Here is a 17,523-nt window from a genome sequence, read left to right on the forward strand (position 1 = left end):
TGGCCTTATCAACTCTGTCTTATATGATTGCATGTTGAAGGTTGGTTAAAATGTGTGAGTATGAAGTGCCTGTGTATTTAACCTGTGCCAATGGACAAATAGGAACAGACTGGACTCCTGACATATTAGGACTACAGTATGTAGGTTACCTCAAAGTAAACATTTCAGATAATCTGAGTTCACAGGAGTCATGATATGACACGTAGCTTAGATATGTTTGCCGATATGATGTACATGACCAAAATACCACAAGATAGCAAAACAAAACAACAACACAAATTTAAATATGGTCTTTTAGTGTGGCAGGGTCTAGCTTTGTTTCACTGCCATGTGTCATGTCCTCTCCTCTCACTCCTCTTCTTTGTCCCTCTATGTTGCAGAGTAGTGTGTACTAGTAGCCTGGTCTGGTAGTTGTATTGTATTGTATTGTTCTCTCTTTACTGTCAAACCACTGTTTCCTGTGAAGTCATACCTTCATTACCTTACACATTCTGTTGTGGTGGACAGGTGCGTGCACTGTTTTGACATGCAGGGTTTCACTTTGTTGCATTATGTGATGGATCACATTTCAAATGTTCATAGTTAATTAGAAAAATATAGCTAATGAAATGACTATCATATCATTGTGGACTGATATTACAGGAAAGGCCAATCAGTGTCCTGTCCTCAGTTTACTTTAACTACCAAACATGTTTAAAGATGTTTAAATACTTTAATGTTGTGTCTTTTAAGAATGTATTTTATTTCTCTACTTTATTCCTTTAATCCCATGATTGGGTTAGTGTCCCACTTGCTATATAAAAAGTATTGGGGTTATAGTCTCATTAGTCTGACTAATCCTAGTATTGAATGTGCTGTTAGAATCATAGGTATAAGTGAGGTGTTGTGGGCTGAAGTTCCATATCTAAATATTTAAATCAGTTTTAATATTGTGTAGAATAGAGTCCTAAATAAATAATTACTTCTATGGACCCATTTCAAATGATTCTGCCCTATTTGAATTCAATTGTATATATGTCATAATTGTATAAAAGATTAATGGTGGTGCTAATTAAACAAAAAATTTGAATAGTCAAATGTCAAACACCCTTGTTGCTGGGGACCGCCTGGAAACCCCTCAGGGACCGCTGGGGGTCCCCGGACCTCACTTAGACAACACATGCAACTTAAAGTGATGACGTTAAAGGTTAAAGTTCCTACAAGCTGTGTGTGTATGTGTGTGTGTGGGGCATAACTGGCATTCATTGACACACTCAATCCTGTGCTGTGGAGTATTTCAGCTAAAATGTTAAGGAGAACAACGGCATTTCCTTAGATGTAAGTATTGATGATCATCGATCGTCGCTGATCGGACTGTGATCGATCAGACAGAATACTACATGAATTACAACCATAACATTTAGCATTAGCATTAGCCTGCTACAGTAGCTGTCAAAGCAGCTGTCAGTCAGACTGAATGAGCTGATGGGTAGCCTTACTAGCCTGATGCTTTTACAAAGTTCTAGCCTTGGATCAAGACGATCATAGATGTATTTGATCGATTTTTACATTTATATATCCACGATATACGATAGTAAAAGTCAAGACTCGATCAAATACATCTATGATCATAAAAGTTTATATACGGAAAAGATGAGACATTGAACGTGACATAACTGACAGTCAGTGAGTGAGTGATTAGTTTTAGTTGTACAATATAAAAACGTGAAATGAATCCCCACGTTGTTGTTGTTTGGGACACCACGTGACTCCGGATCATGCTATTGCTAACACGTGTAGCATGTGTAGTTGACACAGCAAAAGTACTCGCATCTTTTACTTAAGTACAAGTATCAATACTGCTATGTAGAAATACTCTGTTACAAGTAAAAGTCAAGAATTAAAAATGTACTTGAGTAAAAGTACAAAAGTATTGGTACCAAAATGTACCAAAAGTAAAATTACTCATCGTGCAGAATTTTGAAGTTTTCAAATGTATAAAAATCTTTTGAAAATAGCAGATCTACAAGCTCACAATTGTGAGCTTGTAGATCTGCTATTTCTGCTATTTTCTGCTATTTTCAAATGGCTGAAATGTATATAGGGGCTGAAGTGGTTAATGTATTTTTTTGTAATAATAATCAAAATCTAGAATGTAACTTACTAAAGTTTTCGAATAATTGTAGTGGAGTAAAACAAAGTAGGCCTATAATACTTGCCTCTGAGATGTAGTGGAGTAGAAGTAAAAGTACTGAAAATTGGAAATACTCCAGTAAAGTAAAAAATACCTCACAATTGTACTTATAAGGACAGTACTTGAGTAAATGTACTTTTAAACTTACTTTACACCACTGGTATCTAGTACAGTGGTTCTCAACCAGTGGTCTGGGGACCACCAGTGGTCCTTGGGGTGGTACCAGGGGGTCCCCAGCTAAATGAATTAACATAGGGTCAGAATCATTTGAACCACTTAGCTTTGGCCATTCAAAAATAGCAGATCTACAAGCTCATAGCACGGCACCGAGTGCCGTGCTATGAGCCTGCAGATCTGCTATTTTAGAAAAATCGTGAAAATGTGTGCAAATATTTGAGTATATATATATTTCTAAAGCACATTTTTCATTCAAATCTTTGCTTCTGGGGGTCCCTGGCACAAAACATTTTCAGATGGGGGTCCGCGGCCAAATGTATATCAATTTAGGGGTCCTTGGCATGAAAAAGGTTGAAAACCACTGATCTAGTAGGTACAGTAATGTTTATGTGATGTCATGGCATTATGTATTTATCACCATGAGACCAGCATGTGTCTCAGGCTTTACTCATTTGCAGTGTTGTGCATTAAGCTTCAAGCTACTATAAAATGTACCTAACTAGCTATAGATGCTCTTCATTAAAAAAAACTAATTGAGCTACACTAAAATCTCTTTAAAAATAAGTAGCCAGCTGCACTTAATTACTTAGTGAAAGTTGTTACACTGAAGCTACTTTGTAGCTAATGTGGTGGTTGGTAATGTGGCTATAAGGGCATATTATTAGATTCATGTAAAACACAAGGTGGGCTGTGTAAAAGCTACACATGGATGGAGAATTGTCTCTGATGTGATGGACAAACTGCGCTCAAAACTCATCTGTTGTGCTATTTTATATCGATGTTCTTCTGTCTGAACATGTAGTGATGGATCCAGCTACATGGTGAAGGAAAAAATAATAGCTTAGCTACATCATTCTGAAAGTAGGCCTAAAAATGAAGCTACCCACAAGCTACTGGGAAGTGGGAAATGTAGTTAAGCTACTGCCCGACAGGGCCGACAATGCTTCTTTGGGTCTCTGGTTAAATGAAAGCTGACAAGTTGACTGTGTTTCAGGATGGCAGGAGTGTTCGACATTGACTTGGAGACTGAAGATATCAGTGATACAGAGGTTTGTATCACCCACATCACTGCACAGATGTTATGTACTAGTTGTACATGAGAGAAATTAGGGAGGGAGAAATTCAAGCCTGTTATAGCTTACTTAAGGTTTTTACTCCTAGGTTATTAACATCTAATATCTTAAACATATGTGTGCATTTAAAGCTCTAAAGTGGCCTGTGCCAGTGTCCATGGCCCACTTCTGAACTCCCTAGTTCCTGTTGACACAGAGGTTTACAGCCCATCTACGCCAGGCAGGCTCATAGGCCTGCCTGGCATATATGGGCTGTATGGGCTGAAGCATGCATGTTTTGAGAAGCATTTTCTTTTACTGGTGTGTGGTGTGCTGTGGGAACTAAAGCAGATTTAAGCAATCTCTACAGTATGCTTCCCAAAAATTGCAAATAAACTATTAGGAGCAGTTAACTTAAAGCTACACTATGTAACTTAATTGTTTAATTTAACGAATAGAATGTAATTTTGTCCAATCTGTATGGTAGAGTATGTTAATACAATATAACTTATACAATTGGGGTGGTTGTTTTCTGTCAACCTGCTCTTCTATTGAGACTAGATCGTGTCAAAGGTCATGTCTCACCTAGACACAGGATCTGACATGAATTTTGACCTGATGGTCAAGATTCTATTCATCCCCAAGCAGGCTGGCTGTATTAGCTCAATGGTAAAAATGTCAGGACTCGCGCAGGAAACCGGGTTCAAATCCACGGTAGAAGAGGAAAGTTATAGCGGAGCTTTAATACATCACCTGAGGAGCAGTTATAGGTTAACCACATGAACCCTTGCTTCCCTATTCTGGGGAAAACATTTAACTGATCTACAAGACATGTAGATCGGCTATTTTTTTGCAAAGAGATATGGTGTAGAGGGGGAAAAGGAGGGGACCATGTATAGACCCCTGGGGGATTTCCGGTCAACTAAACATGTTTAAGTGGGTGGCTTGCTCCGGGACACTTCAGGACTGAGCACATCAAGGCCATTACGATTCTCAGAAAGCCTCTCAACCCAGTTAGTTATGGCTACTCTTACAAATAAAGATGTTGTCTAGGCCCCAGTGAGATTTGAACTCACGACCCCTGGTTTACAAGACCAGTGCTCTAACCCCTGAGCTATGGAGCCTGATATACATATCAAGAGTGTGATTTGCATCAATCACCTCAGATCTCCTAATCCCTAGGGAGCCTGGTTTATACAGAGTGAGTTGTAGTAAAAAGGTGTAAAACCACACCTTTTGAGTGAAAAGGTGTGGTGCAAACCTATTCTAACATTGGTTCATTTCTCCTGCCCTAATCTGTAGGACGACATCTGTGACTTCATTGAGACAGAGACAGAAAAGTAAGTGACATTTAGAAGATTAGAACATTTACTTTACACGTGTACACATTCTAAATGTTTACACCTTTGCCTTTACTTATTTTTTAGCTCTGATTTACCATGTTATGGTATCGTTTGGTTTGTTGTTATGGTTTTCTCTTATCATCTCATCCTCCTTGCAGTGTTGCAGTGGAGGAGGTGGAGTTAACCAGTGATATCGTGAACAGAGACAGTGAGAGAGTGGGACCTGACTGCTTCGAGCTGCTCACAGTGCTGGGGACAGGGGGATATGGAAAGGTAGGTGTGTGTGTGTGTGTGTGTGCGTGTGTGTGTGTGTGTGGGGGGTTTGCATGTATTTACACATTTTAAGCTGCCAGTTCATTATGTGAATATTTAACCACTTAAACCCCATATAAAACAGACTTGAATTACAACTGTACTGCTGTTGTAGTATATCTGCTATTTTTGGCGAATGTTCCCCCAGAATAGGCATGCTGGGGTTCAAGTGGTTAAAATGTTTAGCGTATCCAACTTTATTATGCTCACTTGGAAGGTTTATAGTATGATCTATGATGTTCTTACTAGACACCACTACCATTGTTTATAATAATGTTAAGGCAATTTCAAATAAAACCTGTTGACGTGTTTGGGTTTGTTCCTGCAGGTGTTCCAGGTGCGGAAAGTTCAGGGCGCCCAAACGGGGAAAATATTTGCCATGAAAGTCCTCAAGAAGGTACAACACACACAGCCTCCAGGTTGCTCCTTCAGAACCACGACAGATGGCTTCAAAACTATTAGTTCTCTTACCCACACTATATACAGTAACGTCCTCAGTGTTAATTTAACTCGGAGAATGTGCAAATGGAACCAAAGGGTCCATTTGTTCCCATTTGTACACTCTCTGGTTAATTTAACACTATGGATCTGACTGTTTATTCAATCTGGTCTTAATTTGTTTTTGTGTCAGTTTTAGTTATTTTTGTAACATGGGATATTTTTCAGGGGTGAGATTCAAAAAGGTCAGAAGAAGTATTGCGTTATAAAAACCCAACAAAACATCATACCATTAAAAACACGTATTCACTGTTAAAACAGGCAACGCTAAAAAGCAATTACAAGACAGATTTCATATCCACCAAAATACTAGGCTTATGTACCGTATATGACATATATATTGACAGACACAAACGAAGGACATTTTCTTTAGTTTGTCTCAGTTTGTTTTGTAAACAACACACAACACAGTTTCAGTTTTGTAATTTTAATGACACTTTTTGTCTGTTCAATTAAAATGTTTAATCTAGTTTTCATTGTCATTACTTTTAGTTATCTATATTAACCTTACACCTTACCCCTGTGCATCCAACACCTCCATTTAACCCATGTTTTCTCATTTCCCTTCCTTTCTAAATTTCCCTTCCTCCCTACCTTCACTTCATCTTCTCACTCTCACCTCATCTGACACTTTTCTCTCCCCACCTACTCACCCCTCCCCATTTATTTGTTATCTAACCACCCTTAAATCTCTTCATCTCTGTCCCACCTGCCTCCCTCCCTCATCTCTTCCCTCTGCCTCCTGCAGGCCATGATCGTGCGTAACGCCAAGGATACAGCCCATACGCGCTCGGAGCGGGAGATTCTGGAGACGGTGAGGCATCCGTTCATCGTGGACCTGCTGTACGCATTCCAGACCGGCGGAAAACTATACCTCATTTTGGAGTGTCTGATAGGTAAGACAGACAGGCAGGGTGGTTGTAAACGGAGGCCGGGCTCTGGAACAGCACAAACGCTGTTTATTGATGCTTTTTGAACTTTTAAATGGTCGTCAGGGGGATTTCAGTGACATATATTTGGCCGTATGACGAATAGCAAAAATTCAGATATAAGACAAAGCTGTCAGCAAAACTGGCCAACTGACATGACTTGTCATTAAGTAAATCTGCTAATCCTAGCCTTATATTGAATGTCGTTAACACATACATTACACGTACATTATGAACAAGCATCTGTGTTTGCATGCAGTTTAATACTCCATTTTGTATACAATTCACCAGTATTCCTAAAGATGCAATGTAAAGTTAGTGCACTGTCGACATGGTCCTTGTGGGTCACGAGGACCTGGGTCTGAATCTGACTCCTGTCATGTCTCGCATATCCTCTCTATGCCCTAGGTTTCCTGTCACTATGCACTCTAAATAATCTAAATAAGTCATAAAATGCAATGCCAATAATGTCAGAGCTTTAGATATAGAAGTCTCCCCATTCAAAGAGATGGGAGTCTTGTCTTGTTTGTTGTGGAACATAACCACCTAAACCCTACATACTTAGTTGACCGGAGTCCCCCAGGGGTCTATAGTAAGCCCCCTTCTTTTTTCATTCTAGTCCAAAAATCTTTGCAGAATGTAGCCGATCTACGAGCTCACAACGTGTCACATTGTGAGCTTATAAATTTGCTATTTTTGCCAAATCTTCACCCCACAACAGGGACACTAGGGATCATGCAATCTGGGAACCAGATCGCCAAAAAAAAGTGGAAAAAAGTTTTTCCTTTGAATTTGGTCAGCCGCGGAGCTCTCTAAATCTGTCGGGAGAGATTAGGGTTTATGTGGTTACGTTATTATCCAAGATTGTCTCTTGAAGAGACTTTGTTCATTGTGCATACATTTCTCTGCTCCTCTGAATCTACAGTGCATACCTTGTAGGTAGAAAAGTGCCAAAATATTTCTGCTACTAATCCATTTGTTATGTTTTTTTGTCAGGAGGGGAGTTGTTCATGCAGTTGGAGAAGGAGGGTATCTTCATGGAGGACACGGCCTGGTAAGCCTGCCCCGGACTCTCCCTTTGAGATAACAAATCACTGTTTGATTACATACTGTAAAAGCAGGACATTTACTACTATTTATCTACAGTATACTATATGTTATCGAGTTTTGATATCTTAGATTGTTGACACAATTAGGGATGCCACCGATTATTCGAATTTTCGAATATTCGTTACAGTCTCCATAATCGAATATGATTTTAAAAATTCGATTTTAATAAAAAAAAAAAATTAATTTCTTTTTTATTCTTTTTTTTTTATTTTATTTTTTTAAGTTCTTTATGCCTTAGTTTCAATCAAAATATATGCTAATACTAATAATAGTAATATTATAGTCTTAATAATTGTAAATGGCCACAGTTTGTTTTACTGTAAAGTGGAGGAAGCCAGCTGCGCTGTCTGTGTCACTGTCTGTGCAGACTCAGAGTGCTGCTGCAGCCACACACTCAGGGCCGGATTGGCCGTCGGAAGGACCGAATTCGAATTCGAATAATCGAATAATATTCGCCAGGGCTGTCGAATATTCGAATTGGCTCAAGGTCAGATTGTGGCATCCCTAGACACAATGGAAAGTAAGAAGAATACTGCTGTAGAAAATATTCGTATTGGGTACATTACAGTTATTAGTTATTAGTGTGTAAATATTAAAATGTTTGTTGCTGCCAATCTGCCTTTTTATGCACCTAGCTCATGCAAAGAGATATGGTGTAGAGGGGGAAAAGGAGGGGACTATGTATAGACCCCTGGGGGATTCCAGTTAACTAAGTACATTGGTGTCTTGCTCAGGGACACTTCAAGACTGAGCAAATCAGATAAATTACGATTCTCAGAAAGCCTCTCAACCCAGTTAGCTATGGCGACTCTTACAAATAAAGATTTTGTTTAGGCCCCAGTGAGATTTGAACTCACGACCCCTGGTTTACGAAACCAGTGCTCTAACCCCTGAGCTATGGAGCCTGATATACATATCAATAGTGTGTTGCCTGATGCACCTCAGATCTCCTAATCCCTGAGCTAGGGAGCCTGATTTATACAGTGTGAGTTGTAGTAACATATATGTGCAAATATATTTGGCCAAGTAACACATTCTGATTCTGAAAGTCAGAGGATTGCCGATGCTAAAGGTCAGCAGAATGTGTCATTTAGAATTTAGAACCATGTCACCTGATGCCAGTCTATCTTCACATATTTGACCTTTGCCCATGAAATGTATTTGATAGTTTTATATTTCCCCCTTTTCCATTTTTAATGGATGAAAATGCCTTTGGAGAGTTTGATATTACAATGTGTGGGTTGCCATGAAACTTTGTCAGTGTTGACACTGACAAACATTTATGCCTCTCGTGAGCAATCTCGATCTACTTGGTCCGATCAGATAGTTTTGTTATGTTTGTATTCGCAGTTTTTAATGTTTGTGTGTGTTTGTCTAGTTTCTATTTAGGAGAGCTCACGTTAGCTCTGGGTCACCTCCATTTCAATGGTATTATCTACAGAGACCTCAAACCTGAAAACATCATGCTCGACCACACAGGTAAGGCTGTGTGTGTGTGTGTGTGTGTGTGTGTGTGTGTGTGTGTGTGTGTGTGTGTGTGTGTGTGTGTGTGTGTGTGTGTGTGTGTGTGTGTGTGTGTGTGTGTGTGTGTGTGTGTGTGTGTGTGTGTGTGTGTGTGTGTGTGTGTGTGTGTGTGTGTGTGTGTGTGTGTGTGTGTGTGTGTGTGTGTGTGTCACCGCATCACTAGCCTCGGAAACCCAGGCTTTTTTTTTTGTTACAAAAGAAAAAAAGCCTGGGGGAGCGATGCACGAACGATGGTCTTGGACCTTGTTATCTCCTAACCAATCAGAGTGCAGAGGGGCGTCGCTCTAAATTTGGTGACGTCAGCGTGCTCCGTGCACAGGCCGAGGGGGGAGGGGAGGGGAGGCGGGGACATAGATTGGTGAAGCAATAGGAAGCCACGCACAAATCCAGGCGGCTGTGTTTGGGTCCGCCCTTCAAGACCATGGATTGAGCTCGTAGCCTCAGGCTACCGCATCACTGGGCTGCTGAAAAAAGTTGCTCAAAGTTTCTTTTGTAGCCCATCACGTCTGGCTTCAGTTTGTAGCTTCAAGTTGCTGCTTTAGATTGAAAATGACTCTTACCCTAGCGTCTATTTTCTTGACTTTTTCACACGGATGTTCCTAAAGAAAGAAATGACAACCTTCTCTTCAACATGTGTATATTTGACAGATTTGTATCCATTTTGTTTTGTTTGTATTGAAAGGGCACATCAAGCTGACAGACTTTGGTCTGTGTAAAGAATCCATCCATGATGGAGCAGTCACACACACCTTCTGTGGCACCATAGAATACATGTAAGTGATCACAAGCACACACACACACACACACACACACACACACACACACACACACACACACACACACACACACACACACACACACACACACACACACACACACACACACACACACACACACACACACACACACACACACACACACACACACACACACACACACGCGCGCGCGCTTCTTCTCCATCACTTCATCCTCATTCTTACCCTCTCATCCTCACTCTCCTTTCTCCCCCCCCATCTCAGGGCTCCAGAGATCCTGACTAGGTCGGGACATAACCGATCGGTGGACTGGTGGAGCCTGGGAGCCCTGATGTACGATATGATGACCGGATCGGTGAGAGACATAGAGGGGGAGGGAGGGTGCATGGGTGGGTAGAGAGAACAGTGGACTGAACAGGGGGGAGAAAGGCCCCAGTGACTGGAGGCAGGGCTAAAGACTAGACATTGATGTAGGTACCACATTAGCCCCTACGGAACCTCTCCCTCCGCTATGTAGCTCCGAGATGAGGTTCCTCGTTGTTTCCTGCCGTTTGCGGTCGACATTGTCGCACATTTTCCACTTTACATGTTTCTTACCCCTTTCTGCACATCGTATCCAAAAAGCAAAGCATTTGCGCCACTCTCTCAGATGTTTTAAGTTTTAGCGGAACATAACAGCTTCCAACGAGTTGAAGAAAGTATTTCATTTGCCTCGATTTTCATCCGGTTCCATAATATTTTGCATTAGAAGATGCAATTCAACATTTGACCAGTAGGGTAATCAGTAATGTTATCTCTACGGGCGCAACTCTTGCGCAATGTCTTAAAAACATGTAACCGGATGAAAACCGAGGCAAATTAAATACTTTCTTCAACTCGTTGGAAGCTGTTATGTTCCGCTAGAACTTAAAACATCTGAGAGAGTGGCGCAAATGCTTTGCTTTTTGGATACGATGTGCAGAAAGGGGTAAGAAACATGTAAAGTGGAAAATGTGCGACAATGTCGACCGCAAACGGCAGGAAACAACGAGGAACCTCATCTCGGAGCTATACAGCGGAGGGAGAGGTTCCGTCGGAGCTAGTACCACATGTGACTCTGCTGGGCCTAGGAACATTTCAGAAAGTGTTCTTTTTCAGGAGTTCAGGCTTTGACTTTTTTACAAGGGCCAGTTCCAAAATGCAGCCACCTGTAAGTGCTCTTTTACAGTGGTGTTGAAGGAGAGTAAGGATTTCACATTCACATTCACAAAGCCTCTCGACCCAGTTAGCTATGGCGACTCTTACAAATAAAGATTTTGATTAGGCCCCAGTGAGATTTGAACTCACGACCCCTGGTTTACAAGACCAGTGCTCTAACCCCTGAGCTATGGGGCCTGATATACATATCAATAGTGTGTTGCCTCAGTCACCTCAGATCTCCTAATCCCTGAGCTAGGGAGCCTGATTTTTACAGTGTGAGTTGTAGTAAAGGATTCACATTTGTATGACTGTTGGTAGGGCATTCCACATTTTTGGTGGCATAGCAATAGAACAAATTAAACCCCTTGTTTGTAGATCAGCTATTTTAGCTATATGATGATATACATGGGTTTAGTGGTTAATCCAAGTATCACAGATGTACAATTCATGTTACTCATTGTAGGGTCCCATTGATACTAATTTGACGTAGATAAATTGTGCATGTTTCGTGTGTCTCTCCACCAGCCCCCCTTCACAGCTGAGAACAGAAAGAAGACCATCGATAAGATCCTCAAATGTAAACTCAACCTGCCTCCGTATCTGACTGTTGATGCCAAGGACATGATCAAGAAGGTGTTGTAACGCACACACACACAGGGACCTTATCAAGAAGGTGTTGTTACTAAAGGTGGTGCCGTGGTAAAGTGCCAGCCCACGACCGTGGAGGCTGTGGGGTTCGATTCCACCGCGGCGCATCCGGCTTTGTCGAGTGTCTTACTCTATACAAACACAATTGGCCCGTTTTTGGGGGCAGGGTGATATTTGTCATTGAACGTACACCTACGGGCTGGGGGGCGACAACTGTCAGCAGGAAGTGTTGGGCGGGAGAAGTAGGACGGAGAATATGTGTCCTCCCGTTGGGGGCTCCTCATTGGCAGGTGAGTCATTAGGATACAACGGCAGTGACAGGTTAACGCACAGAAATGTGTGGGGTGAGGAATTAATTGGCATAATGACTGAATTGTGGAGAAAAAGGGGTAAAAAGCAACAACAAAAAACAGGTGTTGTTACACACATACTACACGCATATGGTGACATGGAGGGCTAATTGACACATTGTCGCTCAACATAAATAATAGATTTTCAGTTATTTCTGTCAAGCCACGCCGTCGAGCATTGCATAGTATAAATTAGGCCAAACGCTACAGGTCATCATGTCATTTAAAACAACAGCTTTTAATATAATGCAGCAGTCCTCTTTAAGTAGACCAAGTAACAAGGTTATTACAGTTTTGCATTTGTCATTAGGTTTACATTTTATTTAGTTTAGAGTTTTTGTTTTCAATTTCAGTTTGGTTTGATTCGTTTTTAAAGTGGGTTTGCTAGTTTTGTTTTTATGTTTTCAAAAGGCTTGGTTAGTTTAGTTTAGATAAGTTTTAGTGTTAAACATTTTTAAATCTGCAAGCTTGTAGATCTGCACATTTTGCTATCTTTGAAGATTTTTTGACAAAGACAACTAAAGACATTTTCTCTATGAGTTTAGTTTAAATTCTAGTTGTTATTTCATTCGTTTTTAACTATAATACTATATGTACATTATTATAATAACCCTGCCAAATAATGTCTCGGTTCTGCCCCCTACCCCCATTTTCTGTCTCCACTTTCAGCTGTTGAAGAAGAGCGCAGCACAGAGACTGGGCTCCAGCAAAGCCGACTGTGCTGATATCCAGGTAACAAACAAACACTGACTGGTACAACGCACGTAACACACACACACACACACACACACACACACACACACACACACACACACACACACACACACACACACACACACACACACACACACATCATACACACTCTTAGAGAATTCTCTGAAAGGCCTTTTCTTTTGCAGAAGCATCCGTTCTTCAGACACGTCAACTGGGACGACCTGCTTAACAAGAGAGTGGAGCCGCCTTACAAGCCCCTGTTGGTAATGAACCAGCCATCATTACACTGTGGTTACTGATAGTGAACAGCTGATCATAATGCTGTTTTGCACACACACACACACACACACACACACACACACACACACACACACACACACACACACACACACACACACACACACACACACACACACACACACACACACACACACAAAGGGGCTGTGGCCACCAAGACGTTTAATTTCCTGAGTGCAGTGTATGTTTTGAATTGTTAACAATGGGAGTGCCTCGTTTTTGGAAACCCCAGCAGCGTGACATGGCACTGAGTTTTTAGTATGCACTTGTGCGTTCGCGTGTGGCGTTTTATATCTGCTTGCTGAGAGCTATGTGTGTGCCTCACGCCCTCACTCTCTCCTTGTCTCCTCTCCCCTCTCTCTGTCCTCAACCACCGCAATCCCCCCCCTCCCTGTCCCCTGTGTCCCTTGGTCCGTCTCTCTGTAGCAGTCAGATGAGGATGTGAGTCAGTTTGACACCAGGTTCACCAGACAGGCCCCGGTGGACAGTCCAGATGACTCCACGCTCAGCCACAGTGCACAGCACGCCTTCGCCGTGAGTCTCTTCCTCTCTTCTTCACACACACTTTACCAAAACATATTTTTAGGCCTTTTCCACTTTGCCGTGTAGAGAAAAATGCTCACTCCAACAGCATTAGAGGTGCAACAGTTAATCTGGGGGGAATAGAAGTATTAGCACCTCTCTCTGTCTCTCTCTCTTGTCGTCTTTTCTCTTTTTACCATTCTTTCTACTAATGTCAGAAATACTTTGTGCAAAATAATAAATGGTCTCTTCTGTTTGCCTCTTCTATCTTTGTGTACCATCTATTGAGACAAGAATAATATTTGATTGAACTGAGTCTTTGACAGTTTGGGTGATTGATTTCCCCGTCAGGGTTTTTCTTACGTGGCTCCCTCAGTCCTGGAGACTTTGTCGGAAGGCTTCTCCTTTGAGCCCAGAGTCCGAGTACGCCGACACAACAGCAGCCCCCGCACGCCAATAAGGTAACGCTCTCCTCTTTTCAAGGTTACATACAGTACACACATGTAATGGATCCTACCTACTGACGTTGCAATACCGGAAAATAGGAGCAAATTAACCACTTTAACCTAGGTGTCCCTATTTTGAGCATGTCATTATAAGAATCCAAAAGTTTAGAAAACAGTGAAAATACGTTGCAGTTTGGCGCGTTGTAGTTCGGCGCGTTGTAGATCGCTAATTTAGCTATTCGTCATACTATGAAGTATACAGGGCTTAATGATACCCTGATTTTGTAGTTGGTTTTCTAATTCAGGTTAAAAGCTACTGCAGATTAAAAAATGGCAGACTAGTAAGCAACATAATTGCATCTAATAAAATGATGTGTTTAGGTGAGCCCAGAGCCATGGGAGTACAAATGTGCAAGCATAGACAGTGTTGACACACCTACATCTAATTATTATCATTAAATTGATTAGCTGCAGCTGTGTTGCTTACATCACGGTTTACTCTAAGGTCAGTCTTAACTCATTCAGTGCGAGACTTATTTCTGGCTGTGTTTGCCCAGTGCCAGAGATTTTTCGATTTTCTTACCTTTTCAAGTAGTCACAGAATATTTATCTCCAGCATGAAAGATCCCCTGGCGGTTGCTAATCACAGAGGGTTTCACTGTGCTCGCGACCTCCCGTTCCCTTGTTATACGCCGTTGAAAATAGCCTGTTTCGCCAAAAATACATAGTAAAACACACGAGCCGAGATACAGGCTTTTTCCCAAATACAGTACTTTAACCAGGAAGTGAATGGAGCAGTAAATCTTTGGATCACGTTATCTCCTGGTTCTGTGTAATATACATATTATATACACGACAATGCACTGCACAATACAGTGATGCGCTCCAAAATAGAACCGAGCTCTGAAAGATGCGTCAACCAGTCTTGATGCCTCCATTGTGGGTACAGCCATTGTAAGCAAGGGGTGCATTCAATGATGTAATGTCAGTCTGCCATATTTTTACCCTGCTGTAGTTTTTAACCTGAAATAGAAAACAAAATCAGCCTAGTGTTTCATGTACCTTTTTTAAGTGGTGAACAACTTGGTCTCTTTTCTTGTCTATCCTCCCTTCTCTATCCCTCCTCCTCCTCCTCTCCCCATTCTCTTCTCCAGTCCCATGAAGTTCTCTCAGGCAAGTACCTTCAAGTCCAGCAGTGCCGACGCGGAGCCGGACTCCGGCTCCCCGATGACGCCTGCGGCCGCTCCTCCTCCTCCCCCTGCCGCGTCGACGCCGCTGGACAACGGCGTCCCCTCGCAGCCAATCAGGACGCCAGCCAGGAACAAGAAGCAGAAGGCCAACCGGAGATGAACCAGAGGAGGGGTTTCCTCTACGCGCAGTGCATAGCTTTAAACGCTGATGTAATACCCCGTCGCATGACAAAACGGACGCATTTCGTCTGCTGACGATATGGCGAGTCATGCGTCCTTTGTCATATGACATGGCCGTGCAACAAAGTATAATCTGTTGACAGTGATTTGTAGGTTGTTGTTTTTCTTGCTGGTTGTCTTTGAGTTAACCCAGCTTCAAATCAATCTAAAGCCGAAAGTTTGTTCATTTACAACATAATTAGTCATATTCAAAGGTTTTTTGAATGACGGTTCTAAGTATTTATTTTCCTGGGGAGTCTCTCTTCATCAATTTTGAAATCTGCCTGAGAGGGTCTTGTAGATATGTAGCAGATCTACTATTTTCACAGTGCGAAAACATCATACGATGAAGTACAAAATATAGCTTGGTTAACAATGCAAGACAGCGTGCGATGGGTCCCTGGTGTTCTTTTCTTGCAGTGTTATAATGCAGTACATTTGCTGATGTGGCTTATTTTTCCTAAAGGTATAATCCAATCTGACATCAGGTGCGGGATGCGTTCATTTGCAGCCAGGCAGCCAGGCATGTGACGTTTTTATTTGATTTTTGTCACGGTTTGTGTTAATTACAGAAAAAGGGAAGCGTTAACCACTGGTGCTTAAATCAAGACCTCTTGTAATGTGACTCTACTGATGAGCTGTGAGACATGACCTCAGACTACAATGCAAACCTCTGGCTCCACAGCCTGAAATCAAAGACGTGTTCGCCTGTAGGTTAAGAAATGGTGTTGGATATAGAAACACACTTTGTAGAATGTGTAGAATGATTTATTTTTTCTGAATGTCTCCTGGAAGGGAAGAAGAAATGTGATCTCTGTACATTATCTAAATGTATGTGGATTGTTTTCTTGTCTTCATATGTGTCTCATCAGCAGAATATTCCATGTCTACTGCCAAACTAGTTTACACTGCTGTCATCTTCATTTTCCAAATGTATCTGTCATAATGTGATGTTAATTTTGATCCAAAGGGGGATCAGTGTCAGGTAAGACATGATTCCCCGAAGTGGTGTTCCCTTAAGACCACTTTCTACCTGCCGTCCCTATTTTGGGCATGTTTATTATAGGCAAAGTGTTTCAAGGAAATCTTCAGAAATATGTTTTGCTATAGCTGGTCTACAAGCTCACAATGTGTTGCGATAGCAAAGTGTTGTGAGCTTGTGGATTGGCTATTTTTTGCCAATCCAATATGATTAGGTATGAAATAGGGCTTGAGTCGTTAAATAGTTTTCAGAGAGATGCATTCAATATTTTTTGATGAAAAAGCATTGCGTTCTCTTTTCGTTCCTCATCCTTCTTTTATGGACATAACTAGAACATTGGTTCTCTTATACAGATGCATTGATATAAAACCACTCACATATTCATATATGTTTTTGTAATTCACATGTATATATAATGCTCTGTGTAAAAATGGACACTCGGAAACCTTAAGATAGTCTTGTATCAAAACGAGTATTTTTGATTTTCAAAACAAATGTATTTATATATGCGTTAAGTCAACATGAACCCTGGGCCCAGCCAGCATTGATGGGAAAGTGCATGATGGCATCACAAGACCTTTTGCGGGCTTGATTTTCTTTGCTTGATATGTCACGGATTGATGCGTTTTATATTTTTCTCTGCTCTTTAACAACCCACATAAGACACTGGAAAACTTGATCAGAGTGCTATTACGACTAGATGTCTGTATGAGCATTGGGGGTCTGTTTGGTTATGGAAACTGCAATTCACTGATTTTGGAGTATTTTTATGGACCTAGAATTTTTTTAAGGATAAATTATTTTCCTGGATCAAGTGATTAGAAGGTGAATAGGCCTCAGTCGTGTATGATTACGCTTGAGTCTACAATCAGACTTGTAAATCCAAATGTATTAAAAATAAATATTTTGTTTAGACCAGCAAATATTTGCCTTGGAAAATGGATAGGTGTAATGGGACATATTGAATGACATTGGGATATAATGTAACTGATGATTACATTTTTTGCTAAATTGCGCCCATAGCAATTCATTGTCTGCATGTCATGTATTTAAAGCTGCAGTCCAGATATTATTTTAATGAATAAAACGTTATTTTAACCAAC

The 17,523-nt window shown here is 41.2% G+C and overlaps 1 protein-coding gene across 1 annotated transcript; it reads left to right on the forward strand.

Annotated features, from left to right (window-relative positions):
- The first annotated feature begins 1,181 nt into the window (after positions 1 to 1,181).
- LOC308075594 (ribosomal protein S6 kinase beta-2-like) lies at positions 1,182 to 17,523 on the forward strand. The gene is made up of 16 exons (XM_080415540.1): positions 1,182 to 1,317; positions 3,345 to 3,399; positions 4,705 to 4,742; positions 4,904 to 5,018; positions 5,386 to 5,454; positions 6,304 to 6,451; positions 7,481 to 7,538; positions 8,973 to 9,073; positions 9,801 to 9,891; positions 10,138 to 10,228; positions 11,578 to 11,685; positions 12,720 to 12,782; positions 12,950 to 13,027; positions 13,488 to 13,595; positions 13,935 to 14,044; positions 15,184 to 17,523. Coding segments are annotated over exons 1-16 (1,431 nt in total). The 5' UTR covers positions 1,182 to 1,315; the 3' UTR covers positions 15,380 to 17,523.

This window comes from Gymnoscopelus braueri, assembly GCF_963280865.1.
Source record: "Gymnoscopelus braueri genome assembly, chromosome: 2".
Lineage (NCBI taxonomy): Eukaryota > Metazoa > Chordata > Actinopteri > Myctophiformes > Myctophidae > Gymnoscopelus > Gymnoscopelus braueri.

What these genes read in the sequence shown, in the direction of transcription:
- LOC308075594 (XM_080415540.1), top strand. An exon ending in CCATGAAAGTCCTCAAGAAG is followed by an intron (nt 5,455 to 6,303) that starts GTACAACACACA and finishes TGCCTCCTGCAG; the next exon opens with GCCATGATCGTGCGTAACGC. An exon ending in CATTTTGGAGTGTCTGATAG is followed by an intron (nt 6,452 to 7,480) that starts GTAAGACAGACA and finishes TTTTTTTGTCAG; the next exon opens with GAGGGGAGTTGTTCATGCAG.